Source organism: Saccharomyces kudriavzevii (assembly GCF_947243775.1).
Source record: "Saccharomyces kudriavzevii IFO 1802 strain IFO1802 genome assembly, chromosome: 10".
Classification (NCBI taxonomy): domain Eukaryota; kingdom Fungi; phylum Ascomycota; class Saccharomycetes; order Saccharomycetales; family Saccharomycetaceae; genus Saccharomyces; species Saccharomyces kudriavzevii.
The window spans coordinates 336,055-351,203 of NC_079281.1; the positions used below are offsets into that span (position 1 = coordinate 336,055).

Consider the following 15,149-nt stretch of genomic DNA (forward strand, 5'->3'; position numbering starts at 1 on the left):
CATTTTTCATGTTTATCATTATGCACAGGAAGTGATGCGTTTCGCTTTGTCATATTTGATGGGAACATCTTGAATTTTCAAACTCACGTATACAATATTAAGTAAAAGCAAAGAAAGAAAAAGCGAGACTATCTCTGTCGTTGACCCATATTATGGCTATGATAATTAGCAATTGGGGACTTTCACCCAGATATATAAGGCGTCGCAATCTTGCATGCTGCACCGCTTTATTTCACTCGTTTACAAGGTGGGCGAAAGATGCAGATGATAAGTATCATGACATTAATTCAATGTATGAAGATATGTTTACACCACCGAATAATCATATTTCGACTCTACATAATGAAAGAGAACCCTATAATACAACAAAGTCTACTTCCTCTATGCAAGAGGATATCAATGATTTTAATAAAGAGCTTCTTGATTTCTACAATATGGGCTTTAACAAACAGGTTTTATCCGCCTCACAATTAGAACATGTTGTAAAAACAAGAGGAAGATTTATTATAAAGAGTTCGTCCACCAATCCCTATTACAATTTGGCGTTAGAAAACTATGTTTTCAAAAATACACCAAAGACTAGAAAAGGCTTTGATAACTGCAGACTATTATTTTATATCAACGACAAATGCGCAATTATTGGTAAAAATCAAAATCTGTGGCAAGAAGTCGATCTCATCAAACTGAAGAGCAATAATTTTGAGCTACTGAGAAGATTTTCTGGAGGTGGCACGGTGCTCCATGACTTGGGAAATGTTAATTATTCGTTTTTGACATCAAGAGAAAAATTCGAAAAAACATTTTTTAATAAAATGATAATTAAGTGGCTAAACTCATTCAGTCCCAAACTAGGGTTGGAATTGAACGATAGAGGAGACATTATTCAGAATGGGTTTAAAGTTAGTGGCAGCGCCTATAAAATTGCGGGAGGGAAGGCATATCATCATGCAACAATGTTGCTTACTGCTGATTTGAAACAATTCAGTGGTCTGCTGGAACCTTCATTACCGGAGAATATGGAATGGGAATCAAGTGGCGTGCATAGCGTAAAATCTAAAATAAAGAATGTTGGCATGATCAATCCTAATCAATTTGTTGAGCTGGTGTCCGAATGCTTTCAAAAAAGCTTCAAAGTTGACGAAGAAATACCTACGTATATCTGTGACGAATTTAAAAGCACAAACGATGATATTAAAGATGCTATGAATACCTTACAAAGCAATAAATGGAAATATTTCTCTGGACCCAAGTTTTCAGTGAGAATTAAGGATAAGAATCTAAAAATTAAAGTCGAAAAGGGTATGATTTATGAGTGTAGTAGAAATGATTTGATCGGCTTGGAATTCAAAGGCTTTTTGGAAAATATTGATAGTTATACATAACGTGAAAAAAAATCCTAGTCCGCTTGTAAATAGCAAATTTAGATCAGAGTTTTAGAAATTCATATATCTTCTACAAAAAAGTACTAAGTTATTGTTTGATGGCAAGAGATGCTGTTTTTAAAATTTTCCCCGATCACCAAACCAACAGCATGTTTTGTTTAAATACGCCTATTTTATTTCTCTGGCCTCTACCTGAAGTAAGAAAAATGATCTGGACGGTCATAAAGGATTAAACTACCTATGAAGACAGTTGTCGTGTCTTTTTCGTCGTACAGAGAAACACAGCATCTAGGTGCCAAAAATCTGTCACTAAGTACAGCTTCAACATTAATTTTTGAATTTTTTGGTCAAGATTGTTCAGCGGCACCTGCGAATTATCCTCTAAAAGAATAGCGTTTCAATAGCCACAGTTACTATCCTTCAATTCTCCATAGGATATGCGGGGCGCAAATCAGTTTAGCACTTTGCAGACGAGAAAATTTGTAAAATGTTGCGCGGTTCAAAAGTTCTCATTACCTTTTACTAATCTTATGATCTGATTACGACGTACAAATGACCTTATATCCATAGGTTTCCCGCAGAATAGAACTTAGCACGAAGCACGGATGAAATTGTATTAATGAACAGTTGATTATTTTTCCAACACGTTCACTAATTACCAGCACGACAGATTGATACGTTCATTGATGTCGTTGTGAGATTATCATGTACGGCTTTTGAAGGATGACGTAAATTATGGACACGAGAGAGGAATGGGCTCTATAATCCTATTATATATAAGTCTTAGTCAAAAGTTTACCTCCATGATTACACCTCCCTCGGTAGCCAAGTTGGTTTACGGCGCAAGACTGTAATTTATTACCACGATATCTTGAGATCGGGCGTTCGAATCGCCCCCGAGGGATTTTTTTACACATCAAATTCCTTTTTTAGGAGTTTCTAACCACATCAAATACAGACACCAGAGAAAGACCACTACCTAGTGATCACAACTTCGCCTGGATTATTCATGCATTTCATATTCAAAAATTCATAGCTAGAGCGTGTTGAAACATCCAAGAAGTTCTTTCTGTATATTCATTCGTTTCTTTTCTTATCCTTGGTCAACAAAGAATTTGTGACACTTTAGATATAAGGTACGATATGCAACAGTGGCGTAACAATATTTGAACGAATTTATTATTGTTAATTATGGAGCTGTTTCCTTGGTTATTTGAATCTGATAAAAAGAAGCTAGTACATTTGAGAGGAATTTGCGGCTATCAGTAGCCCAAAGGAGGGAATATAATTTAAAGACCATATATACAACAGAATCTAAGATTAACAATTTACAAGGGCGGCAGAAAAAACATCAACAAGAACGATTTCATTTTAGAGCTTGATATATAATGGTTAACCAAATGAGAAATCCTATGCCTCCTATGCTTGCAGAAATCACGCACAAACTGGTCGTCACTGTAATACATAAATCAACCACTGCTTGTGCCAGGCCTGCCTCAATAGTTGTCGCGGCAACAACTCTGCTTACTCGTGAAAGTATCTCTTTCTTTTTCTTCTGTTCCTCTGTCAATTCCTCGCCCTTTTTGGCAGTTAGATCATACTTCTTCATGATTCTTTCAAGTTTTTTGGTCGAGATGGTCTTAAATTTGTTGATGTACCTGAATGGGGATATACCTATGGCATGGTTCAAGCCCTTCGCCACCTTTCCGGTTTCTGCTTCAAAAGTGTTGTTGTTGGCTATTTCCATTTGAAGTTCTTTTGTTAGCGTATTCACTTTATTGTTCAGTAAACCGTTTAACCCCTTCAGGATAAAGGAATGGCTACTATACATGTTCTTGATTTCCTCTATTTGTTTCTCAATTTCAGATATTTTTTCTTCAGCAGTCGTGGAGTTTTGTGAGCGTGTACCTAAGACTCTCAATGAATTCACCAGCTTCGTTCCCGTACCCTCGAATTCGAGTACTGTTTTAGTGTTGGCCAATACAACACTGAGGAAAAACAACTGGATCCAAAAAAATTGTTTTATTATTCCAACTTTCATCTTAAAGTTTCGTTATTATGGATGTGGCTAGAATTTTTGTTCTGAAGCCGAAGAAGAGTAAATTTGTAGAGGTAAACAAAGAAATGTACTCCATAAACGGGAACCAAAATGATGGAAGAGGATATATTTTAACTTTCTATTGGTTATGGAAAAAAATAATAGGACATAAGCCTCCATCCTCATCTTCATGTTAGAGGGAAAAAACAAAGATTCATCTCAAGAAATTTCTCGAACATAAAGTGGCTAATCTTATGTTTGAGACGAATACCCTAAAAGTAACTTTTGTGTCTCTTTTGAGCATGATGTGCAGAAATAAAAGCAAGAAAAAAATGATTTGAACTATTAACAAGATGAGAAGCCGATAAGCGCGCCTTGATTTTTCTTTTTTATTTTTTTGTGGAGTAGCAGGTTATCATTGATTTAGTGTCGTTTATTCTCTGAGGGCTCGGAGTAATGAGGTACCTTTTCTCGAAGGGAGGCTTCCAAAAAAAAATAACAGGAAAAAAAAAATGGTGTAAAGTGAGTGCAGAATGTCCCTTTTGTGACTTTCGCTTTCGAGCTGATGGACAGCAGAACCTTAAATTGCTGCAGAAGAGGTATTTTCGCACTAGTAGTTCTTTTATTAGTGCGTCTGAACTTATTTAAAGCAATAGTAAAAATAAGGGAAAGCTAAGTCTTTCGGAGATAGCTTCTGAAGGGAGAATCAAGAAAAAAAGTACATGTATAATTATATAATAAATCATCATCTCTTGAGAAAAATCAGGAGAAAAATCTACATTATTTCTCCTTTCTTCGTGATTTTATTTTAAAAGCATTTAATTGAAACTGCAGGTAAGTTGTCGGCTACCACAAAACAAAAAAAACAACTGAAGCAAACTATTTGAAATGAGGTTCCAGTTCTTCATACATTTTTACTGCATCGTTGCAGTACTTGCAGGTAATAACGCATTAGAACAGTTTAGAAATGCAGGTGATAGGCTAATCACATCGTTGAAAGACCTGGACAGTAATGGAACATATGAAATGCTGGCAAGAGAAGGAAAGGCAGTTATTGAGGAACAGTTACAGGATATTGGTGCAAAGTACGAGCATCGTAGTTTTATATTGAAGGGAATAGAAGCGGTCCTAAACCGTAAAGCAGAGATTTTGACGAATAATGGGACCGAGTCGCTGGAAATGGAATATGAAAAAGTGGAAAAGGCACTTGATGTGGCCTTAAATGTTTCACCATTCGAATACATTAAAAAGTTTAAAGAGCTGTCCAGGGCAAAGGTGGTCGATGCCTTAGAAAATCTTAACAGAGAACAGAATCGAATAACTATAAGCGGTAATGGTGAAGATAAAAAGGAAATAGAAGCAAAGGAAAAACGCAAACGTTTAGACAGGATAAAGAAAATCCTAACTGTGAGTCTGTTGGAATTAGGGTTAGCTCAAGGTGTGGCCGATTTATGCGCAGTGGCACCTTTTGCTTGTCTTCTTGGGGTAACTGTTGGAAGTATTGGTTTTATATTTTGGTTGGCACTAATATACAATGCCATTCAATAGCTTGAATGAATCGAAATCAATGCAAATTAACACCTTTATGTGTTGGTTGTATCAAAATTGTTATTTGCCCTTATGTTTCCGTCGTTATTCTTGTTATTATTTTGCGATTTTTTAGCCCAATTATGGCAACTTTCTTGAAATTTAGAAGATAGAAACTAAAAATAAAAAACAAATACGTCTATATAAATATGTATTTGAAAAGGTATTAATGAAGATTCTTGTCGCAATGCGGGAATGCATTAAATAACCCATACAACTCTTTTGGAGTTGGTGGTTTATCATTGTTTGAGGTTGTTGGAACAAGTAGGTTCATCATTATTCACATAACTAGTCATCATTACTATCTGAAGTATTCAGATTGTATTCTAAAGTGTACTTCGTATATGTTACACAGATGTCGTATTGATCAGGAATAAACGCATAACTCTTTCTTATACTATACAAGAGAGGTATATAAAACACACGCCGATTGGACATATTAAGTATGTTCAACATAATAATAAACTAGGGAATTTACTATAAGTTCAATTTAACGACACATATCATTTTATTGACCATTAAATTCTTGTGACATTTGTTGGGATTCCATTTTTGATAAGGTTAATAATATTATGTATATAGGATATACTAGAAGTTCTCCTCATGGATTTAGGAATCCACGAAAGGGAATCAACACTTTTACATAATCTTATTCTTATTTCTTTCTTCATTTTATACGTCTTTATTCATTGATCCTATTGCATTATCAATCCTTGCACTTCAGCTTCCACTAAATTTGATGACTGTTCTGAATCTTATTTCACTGGTCTAATAATTTTTGTCATCTTCTTAACACCGTATATGATAATCTTCTAGCTACGTGATTGAATGTATTAATCAGCTGTACTAGTAATTGATGGATAGTTGATTATTGTTCCAACACATTTATATATAAATTCTAAGTTGATGTTCAATTAATGGATCTTTGACTCCAAGTGCACCCATCAATAGAACGTCATTTCAACATTCTTCATCCTGAAACAAGGACTAGTTATGTGAATAATGATGAACTTACTTGTTCCAACAATTCTTCATCCTGAAACAAAGGCTAGTTATGTGAATAATGATGAACCTACTTGTTCCAACAGATTTTGTCGTTTGCTTAACGTATTCATCAATCTTATATGCTCATAGATGTTTCCGTCGCGTTGACTGTGACGTACTCTGGTCATGTTGGCATATATTCATGTTGGCATATATCATAATGTGAATAGAATATTCACAGCAAATAGTAGCTTGCGTGGCGTAATGGCAACGCGTCTGACTTCTAATCAGAAGATTATGGGTTCGACCCCCATCGTGAGTGCTTTGTTTTCCAAATTCCGTGATAGTTTAATGGTCAGAATGGGCGCTTGTCGCGTGCCAGATCGGGGTTCAATTCCCCGTCGCGGAGATTTTTTTAGTTTATTGCAGTTGATGCAGACTTCTTCTTTTAAAGCTTTGCTACCATTGAATATTAAATTGCTGAGTATGTAAAGTAACATACTGTTCACTTTGCAAGAAAAATACCGCTGACGCACAACAGCCTGTCATTACAGGACTCTTCACGCAACGTCATAGTTCAAAAAACGAAGAAAAAACTCTTTCGCCATGCAGAAATTTGATGGTGATACTCCAAAAATGAAAGTTTCACCAGGAGCCTGCATGTTGATTATATAGAATTCATTACGCTGAGTAGTCCACATATTTAGTTACCAACTTCTTGTATTGTCGTATTCAGAAACTTCATCCAGCCGGGTATTGAAATTCTGTGATCTTCCTCTCGAAAATAATTTTCTGGTTTGGAAATAACAAGGTTTGTTTGTAAATTGTGATGTGATGTCTTCTAAATGTGCCATTATCTCTGAAATAGTCTACCCAAACGTTTTATCAGCCCTTTAGTTTATACTAAATTTACTGAAATTTGTCTTAAGGGTAGGTCAGTGGACGAATTTGCTTCTGTACTACGATTAAAGAAGACACAGAAAGTTTTGTCTAATATAGTTGAGAAGAATCGTTGCGTCGATAAAAAAAGATGAAATGGTCTGCAATCCCCTTCGAATCTTTGTATCGTTCCATTGAAAGTGGTGAGTTTGATTTCGGCCTGTTCAGAGAAATACTTCCTGACTTGCAAAATTTGAACTTGAACACCGATAAACTAAAAAACAATACTAGCCGATCTCAATTAGAAAAGGGTGAAGTAACATTATCTGATGGCTCTACTTTCAAACTCAATCAAGAGTTTATATTTGAGGCCATTTCTTTGTCCGATGAACTGAACCTAGACGAAATCGTTGTATGCGAATTGATACTTTCCAGTGATGTCACTGCGAATAATGGCAAAGTACAATACTTTTTGAGAAGACAATATATTTTACAAATCGTTTCTTTTGTAGTCAATTGTCTCGACAAAGACACTGAATTATACCAAGAACTATTAAAGAATGATACTTTAATTTCTAATGTTCTTTCAGCCTTCAAGTTCATTCATACTCAACTATCTGAGATTAAACAACATATTAATAAGGCTCAAATACTAGAAAATTACAATGCTTTGTTCAGACAGAATATCAAGTTCAGAAGGGACTTTTTGTTAAGAGAATATGATATTTTGAGTCAGATTTTATACGGCCTGGTCGATAAAGGAGTTGTTATGGAAAAAAAAGACTTTATAGTGTCTTTGCTTGATCATGTATCAGGCTTAGATTCCAATGATTTCTTTATAATATATTATATTCCTGCATGCTTCCATCTTTTCGCATCCTTAAGAGTTGTACCCGATGCAGATGTCAAATCTTTACATTCCAAGTTCATAAAGGATTTAAAAGACGATTCCATATATTCTAAACCAGTTAAAGTGGCTCTTATATTTACTTTTCTCGCTTACTTTATCGGATGGTGCAAAGAGGACCCTAAAAAGAGAGCTGATGTGATGGACTTCAAAACTGATGTTGACGAGCCAATGACATCTGCTGTCGAGTTAGGTGCTATTGAACAGATCTTAATATTTGCTGCCGATACTTCTATTGTGGAACAAGACAAGAGTATGGAACTTTTCTACGATATAAGGTCCTTGCTAGAAAGACACATTCCAAGATTAATTCCCAAACAACTACTTGATGATGAGAAAATATTTAATCAAGCCACGAATTCTACCTACAATTCCTCTGTAATGAGCAATAATACAAACGGCGGTGGCCTATGGAACTCTTCTTATCCTGGGGCGATAAATTCCACTAATAGCACTCGACTGAATCATGTACCCACTAATATCAATGAATATTCCTATACGAACATTGTTCTATCCGATCAAACCCAAGAGTTTTTCCTTGCAGCCTTTGATGACGTACTTCAAACTATTATTACAGATTGTGCCTTTCTACTTACAAAAATTAAAGATGCGGAAGAGGACTCTTTGCTGTCCGGGGAAGATTTGACTCTAGATGACATTTCATTAAAAGCAGACCTGGAAAGATTTTTCTTATCAATATATTTTTTCTATGCATCAAGACCTGACTATTCCAGCGCTTTTTGGTCGGATAAAGAGTCAAATGCTTACGGTTTCATTGAGTGGTGTTCCAGATGCAACGATAATTTGATGAGGTCTTGTTTCTATTTGATGATTTCTAGTCTATCCTTTGGTCCTGAAAATTCTTTGAATGTCTATCATTATTTTGGTGAGAATAGCTCAGTTTCATGGAAAAACATTGCGCAATGTATCAGCGATTATACTGAAAAAATAAGCAATTTCAACACTAGCCTTCAAAAGAGACAGCAATTTAGTGAAGTAACTCGTAATGATGTCGATTCTACAGCAGTGGCTTTAGAAGAGGGCTTGAATGAGGAAACTGTGATATTTCTTTCCTCCCTACTGACTTTGGTTGGCTCAGTTACATATCATGTTGATGAAGATGTGAAAAGCTCGCTATCGACAATTTTTTCAGAGGTCCTTTTCGAATTTACAAAGATGAACACCCCCCTGGTAGGCGCTTCTTTCAAAGTTTTGAGTAATTTGGTTCCAAAACTTGAATCATCAAGAACAAAATTTTGGTCTTTCCTGGACTCCCTAATTTTCAAGAATTCGCCATTGAGCTCATCATCTGATTCCTATAGGGCTGCCTTTGCAAGCATACTGACAAAGTATTCTGAAGTTTTAGGATTTTTGCAACTCTTCCAAAACCTTATTGCTGTTCACTCTCGTGAAAGTGGTAGCGAATATATGATTTTTGGTAAATTGGCATTTCCAGCAAGGCTGGGTCAAGGGTATAGAAAGATAGGTATATGGCCATATTTTGACTACGTTTTCAACGACATTTTAGCCCATATACATCAAATCACTGATGTCAGAAACAGAAGGGCTGTCCAACTCCCCATTTTGAACATTATCTACACAGGCTTGTGCTCTTTTGACTACAGTGTAATTTTGAACTCTATCCCTGCTGCAGCAAATTTGAATGCTTTAGTCGATGGCGAGAATTTTTACAACTACGTTCAAGAGTGTCCAACAACCCCAGTATTCAATTATGTTTTTACCGAGATGGTCTACAAAAGCATATTCAATATAGTCGATGTGGGTGTTGACCAATTATCGATAGAGTTGGATAGTGGTAAAAACCAAGCTGAACTGTTGCAAGTAGCCGTAAAAATCATTGACAAAGTGTTAGATTATCAAGAGACTTACGTGGAAGAATTATTCCCAATTGTCAAGAGACATGGCAAAAGCGATTATTTCATGCCAAAGAATTATTCTCTTCACGGCTTACGTTCATTTTATGATGCTATTTTCTTCAATATTTCACTTGTCGCTCACTTGGGTCTATACGTCGGCGTTGATGACCAAATCTTAGCATCCAATTCACTACACATTTTGAAGAAACTTTCAGAACGCCCTGATGGCTCCACTGCATTATTATCTAAGAAAGATAAGTTATTGACGATATTCGATTCTGTAGATGAATCTGCAAGAATAAAGGATGCATTCATTACCCAGTTAGAAGCGCCAATAACGGAGGCTGGTGTCCTTATTTTGAAGCTAGAGTTATTAGATTTCTTGACTTCAAATTTATCGAACTGTAGCCGAGTGACAGGTATCTCTCATCTATTATTAGGTTTTCAGGTTTCTAATATCATATCTTTAGGACCTAACTTAGCAACGTTTATTTCTTCCAGAACATCTTTACTGAATTCGCTTATAAATCTATTAGAAGCTTCTTTGAATAATATCACGAACGAAAATATTGATTATGCACCTATGAGGTTGGCTACTGCGGCACTGGAAATCATTCTGAAACTATGTCGTAATCCGTTAACTTCCAGTTTACTATGTCCATACTTAATCGAGGAGAACTTTTTTGAAAGAATAATGATCCTTGATCCAAAAATTACAAGATACACGACTTGGAATGGTTCTCCATTCGATAATTCTACAGAAGAAAAATGCAAAAGATTCGTCGAGAGTGAATCTGTCGGGGCTTTTTTGTCATTTTTAGCATACAGGAGTTACTGGACACAGTATTTGGGTTTATTTATCCACAAAATGTCATTCTCTGGTACAAAATCAGAGGTCTTAGCATATGTGAACTACTTAATATCGAACACAATGTACTCAGTGAGGTTATTTTCCTTCTTGGACCCATTAAGTTATGAGAACATTCCTGAATCGAGTGAGACGCTATCGATCTTTTCTGATATTCCTTTGAATTTAGAACAAGTTGCTCTTAACAAGGACTGTTGTGGAAACATTTATAACTTCAGCGAAATGGAAAAGCTCATGCGCTTGATTGAGAGAGTTCGCGCTGAAAGCCTGTATTCCGGTCACTTTGATGTAAATACGACAAGGGATCAATTTCTGAAAGAGGCACGTCTCGAATGCGCAAAAGCCAAAAGTCATTTTACGAATCTCATATCAAAAAATAAAGCATTAGAGTTAAACCTCTCGGTGCTACATTCATGGGTACAATTAGTACAGATAATTGTCACTGATGGTAAGTTAGAGCCATCTGAAAGATCGAGCTTTATTTTAGAGGTTTTTGGTACTATAATTCCTAGAATTAGCGACTATGTTGAGTTCGACATAACTTTTTCAGAAGAATTGGTGTCTCTCGCTGTTTTCTTATTCGATATGTACAACCGTGATCGCAAGTTGATTACCGATAAAGGTATGGTAGATGGTAGGTTGTATCAGTTGTTCAAGACTTGTATCCAGGGCATCAACTCTCCACTATCCTCTGTGGCCCTGAGATCCGATTTTTATATATTAGCAAATCACTACTTGAGAAGAGTGTTAAGCGACAAACAGGGATCCGAAATGGTTGTACAAAATTTGAGATTAGGGAGCAAAAAGTTGGTAGAGATCATATGGAATGACATTATCTATGGTGAAGGTACTAGTAGGGTTACAGGTATATTGCTATTGGATTCCTTGATACAACTAGCAAATAAAAGTAAGGAGAATTTCATATTGGACTCACTGATGAAAACCACAAGGCTGCTTTTGATTATGCGTTCGCTGAAAAACACAGATGCCTTGCTAAATTCTACTACAGAGCATATAAATATTGATGACTTGTTATATGAATTGACAGCATTCAAGGCCACCGTATTCTTTTTGATTCGTGTTGCCGAAACTAGGAGTGGAGCAAGCGCCTTGATCGAGAATAATTTATTCAGAATAATCAGCGAATTGACATTCTTAAAAGTTGATCCTGATTTAGGTTTGGAGCTTATGTTTGACGAGGTTTACGTTCATAATTCTAACTTCTTGAAAGTCAACGTCACTTTAGATAATCCCCTAATAGTTGATAAAGAGGCGAACGGTGTCTCCCTATTTGAGTTGATCGTTCCTGTATTCCAATTAATAGCGGCCGTTTTAGTGAGTATGGGAAGCTCAAATAAAAACGTTGTCCAAAAAGTGAAAACCCTATTGAGTACCTATAAAAGATTGGTGATAGGAATCTTCAAAAGAGACTTATTGAGGGAAAAAGAAGATAAGAAAAATTCTACAAATTCTGATTGCCAAAGTCTAGACGAAATGGTGAGGCTAATTGTAATGCTGTGCACTTTAACAGGATACCAAAACGAGGACTAAGTCGTCTTACTTGTGAGTAGGGGACTAATGAATTTTGCAGTATATGGTTGTATATTATATAATAATAAGAAGAAGAAGAAGCAATTGCGAACAAGTGGCTTAGTCATGTGGATCAAAGATCCCATTTCTTGTGTCGATCATTTAATTAAATTCCTAATTTCATCAATATCAACCTGGCTAATGGTACAGAGGAAGAGGCACGCAACAAATCATAAACTCTCCAGGGCACCAGACAAACGAATGTAACTGAGGATAAATCTCATTGATTAAAGGTCCTGAACCCTTACGTACATTTTGACACCTATATAATTAATGATATAGCACGACGTATGTTCGATTAGGTCAAAAAGAAAATCTTTTTTTCAATCATTTCTTTATCGAACTAATCTTTTTTTCCAAAGAAGAGGAGTTATCATCTAGAGACCTTAAGGCGTCGAAATGTGAGTTTAAAATTTTGATTAGTTGAATATTTTCGTCTTCGTTGTTTGTATCGATGTTAGTAGTTTTGTTAAATGTACTACTGACGTTGTTGATCTCCGTGATTAGCGAAGATAGGTTAGAGGATAATGAGTTTAGGTTTTCATCCAAAGTTTGGGCTGTTTTATAAGCCTGCTGTCTTTTTTGATCATTATTATTGGCTGTGGCACCAGAACTTGTGGAGACGACATCAAAGAGAAGAGCTTCTGTTTTAGTTTCAAAATTGTCTAAGAAATTTTCCAACTCGTCTTGTTGCCTTTCAATATATTGTAGAGATTGGTTTATTTTGTTTTGACTATGTTCAGCCATCACAGCATCAGAGTATAGCTGACTAATTTGTTCACCTCCCTTCACCAAAACTTGATCCCAATTATTAATTTTTTTCGTGTATTGTTCAAAATGAGAAGCGGATTCGGTTAGTTGATTAGTCCATTTCGTTACTAAATCATCAAGCGTTTTGTTGTCAAGGGAAACTGGCTTCAGTTCCACTGGTTTTGTGTTTAATTTGGAGTTGCCACTTGACTTAACATCTTCGGTTGATTTTTCTGTCGAAGAACCTTCTAAATTTTTGTCATTTTCTTTCTGAGAACCAAACGCAAACGCAGGCTTGCCTTTCTTTTCGTCTGATTTAGCACCAAAAGAAAGAGTGGGCTTTGCCTCATCGCCTTCCTTCTTTTCCGTAGGTTTAGAGCCAAATGAAAAAGCAGGTTTTGATGCATCCCCCTGTTCCTTTTCGTTAGGTTTGGCCCCAAATGAGAACGCTGGTTTAGTAGCTTCGTCATCTTTCTTTTTTTCAGGCTTAGAGCCAAACGAAAATGCTGGCTTAGCGGCTTCATCATTGTTTTTCTCATCAGGCTTTGCTCCAAATGAGAATGTCGGTTTGGTAGTTTCTCTATCCTTCTTTTCTGTAGGCTTAGTGCCAAACGAAAGACTTGGTGTTGTGCTAGTTGTTTTGTTTGGTTCCAACTTAGAATCGAATGAGAATGCTGATCCGGAAGCTTCACCGTCTTTCTTTTCTGCAGGTTTGGCCCCAAAAGAAAATGCAGGTTTTGCAGTCTCTTCTTGCTTGTTTTCATCTGGTTTAGCACCAAATGAGAAGGCAGGTTTAGGAGCTTCACCATCTTTCTTTTCATCTGGCTTAGCACCGAATGAGAAAACAGTTTTAGAGGCGTCGTCATCTTTCTTTTCGGTGGGCTTGCCGCCAAATGAAAGACTTGGCGTTGTGTTTACTGTCTTGTCATCTGTTGCTGTAGCGCCAAAGGAAAACGCAGGCTTTGTTGTGTCATTGACTTTCGATTCTATGGATGTAGCACCAAAGGAAAGTTGTTGCTGAGCAGCTTCAGCTGGCTTACTGCCAGTTAATTGTGAGCCAAAAGACAAGGCAGGCTTTGTAGGTTCGCTACCAGCTTTACTCCCGCCTAATTGTGAACCTAAAGGGAACCCCGAAATTGGAGTTTGAGCTTCTGTTTTATTATTCAGGCTTGAATTAAAGGAGAAGGCAGGCTTAGATGGTTCAGCTTCTTTTCTATCGTTAGCAGTCGCACCAAAGGAAAAGGCGGGTTTGTTCGCATTTGCGTTAACACCAAATACGTTATTGCTTGGAGCAGAATTATTAGTTGAAGCAGGAGCTGTATTATTACTGTTGCCGAAATTTAAACCGCCAAAAGTTGGTTTCGTGGCATTATCATTGGTATTGTTATTGAATAAGGAAGATGAGGCGAAGGTGTTACCTACGGTATTCCCAGTGTCCTTTGGCTGTTGAGCACCAGAAGATCCAAAGAGAGATGTTTCAGCATTGCTGCTGCCAAATGAATTTGTAGGATTGTTGTTGGCAAACGCGTTACTCGTAGGATTGTTGCTACTAAAAGTACTGTTACCAGCATTATTGTTTCCAAATGCATTGGCAGCGGAATTACTACCAAATGCAGGTGTAGTTGCGTTGTTTGTGTTATTTGCGGCTGTATTATTAAAGCTAAATGTTGGCTGACCTGTTCCAAAGGCACCCGCACCAGTAGAGGTGTTTTGGCTGGTGACGTTAGCGTCAGCGTTATTGTGGGCAGCACCGAACGAAAAGGGCGTTTTGTTCTGTTGAGGTGTATTGAAGTTCACTGAATTTGAAGGTTGCAAGGGAATTTTGTTTCAAAGTTCTGTTAGTAGATGAAAATCATTGTGTATAATTAAAGGTTTCATTCAATTATCTTTCCTACGGAGGATGTAAAAAAAAACTTGATAGGAAAGGGGAGCGTTCTATGGCAAGAAACATACTTTTTCAAAACGACTAGAGCTTGTAATTGTTCGAGTTTGCGCTGCAATGGTTCTCCAATGACGTCTTCAGCGATTACAATCAACACAGCATATATCCATCTGAGTGGTGCTAACACACTTTATTATTTCCATTAAAGGTTGAAAAAAAAACTCATCGGGTTCGTCCGGGTTGTGCTGGACTTCTTCCAAGGTATTAAAGCTTTAAAAAATAATAAAAAATACAAAAATACATACAATACATGAAATAATCATACATAAGAAAGGATTCATAACGTCTGAAGGACATTTTGCTATGTTCTCGAAAATCCAATGAAAACGAGAAATAAACAAAAAA

General features: G+C 36.5%; 5 protein-coding genes and 3 non-coding genes across 8 annotated transcripts; 6 read left to right on the top strand and 2 right to left on the bottom strand.

Annotated features, from left to right (window-relative positions):
* Positions 1–290: 290 nt before the first annotated feature.
* Positions 291–1,382, top strand: AIM22 (putative lipoate--protein ligase; the record flags this gene model as incomplete). The annotated part of the gene is made up of 1 exon (XM_056229008.1): positions 291–1,382. The coding sequence occupies one exon, from the start codon at positions 291–293 to the stop codon at positions 1,380–1,382; it is 1,092 nt and encodes a 363-aa protein (XP_056083070.1).
* Positions 1,383–2,197: 815 nt separating this feature from the next.
* Positions 2,198–2,286, top strand: Skdi_10.trna6Y. Its single transcript is given in 2 exon segments — positions 2,198–2,236; positions 2,251–2,286. It is a non-coding gene; the product is annotated as a tRNA-Tyr (tRNA).
* Positions 2,287–2,748: 462 nt separating this feature from the next.
* On the bottom strand, positions 2,749–3,423 carry IRC18 (Irc18p; the record flags this gene model as incomplete). The annotated part of the gene is made up of 1 exon (XM_056229009.1): positions 2,749–3,423. The coding sequence occupies one exon, from the start codon at positions 3,421–3,423 to the stop codon at positions 2,749–2,751; it is 675 nt and encodes a 224-aa protein (XP_056083071.1).
* An 885-nt stretch (positions 3,424–4,308) lies between these two features.
* LOH1 (Loh1p) lies at positions 4,309–4,968 on the top strand (the record flags this gene model as incomplete). The annotated part of the gene is made up of 1 exon (XM_056229010.1): positions 4,309–4,968. One exon carries the CDS (start codon positions 4,309–4,311, stop codon positions 4,966–4,968), a length of 660 nt encoding a protein of 219 aa, XP_056083072.1.
* A 1,273-nt stretch (positions 4,969–6,241) lies between these two features.
* Positions 6,242–6,313, top strand: Skdi_10.trna7R. Its single transcript has one exon. It is a non-coding gene; the product is annotated as a tRNA-Arg (tRNA).
* A 15-nt stretch (positions 6,314–6,328) lies between these two features.
* Positions 6,329–6,400, top strand: Skdi_10.trna8D. Its single transcript has one exon. It is a non-coding gene; the product is annotated as a tRNA-Asp (tRNA).
* Positions 6,401–7,021: 621 nt separating this feature from the next.
* On the top strand, positions 7,022–12,073 carry NUP192 (Nup192p; the record flags this gene model as incomplete). The annotated part of the gene is made up of 1 exon (XM_056229011.1): positions 7,022–12,073. One exon carries the CDS (start codon positions 7,022–7,024, stop codon positions 12,071–12,073), a length of 5,052 nt encoding a protein of 1,683 aa, XP_056083073.1.
* Positions 12,074–12,439: 366 nt separating this feature from the next.
* NSP1 (FG-nucleoporin NSP1) lies at positions 12,440–14,816 on the bottom strand (the record flags this gene model as incomplete). Its single annotated transcript, XM_056229012.1, has 2 exons — positions 12,440–14,658; position 14,816. Coding segments are annotated over 2 exons (2,220 nt in total).
* Between the last annotated feature and the right edge of the window lie 333 nt (positions 14,817–15,149).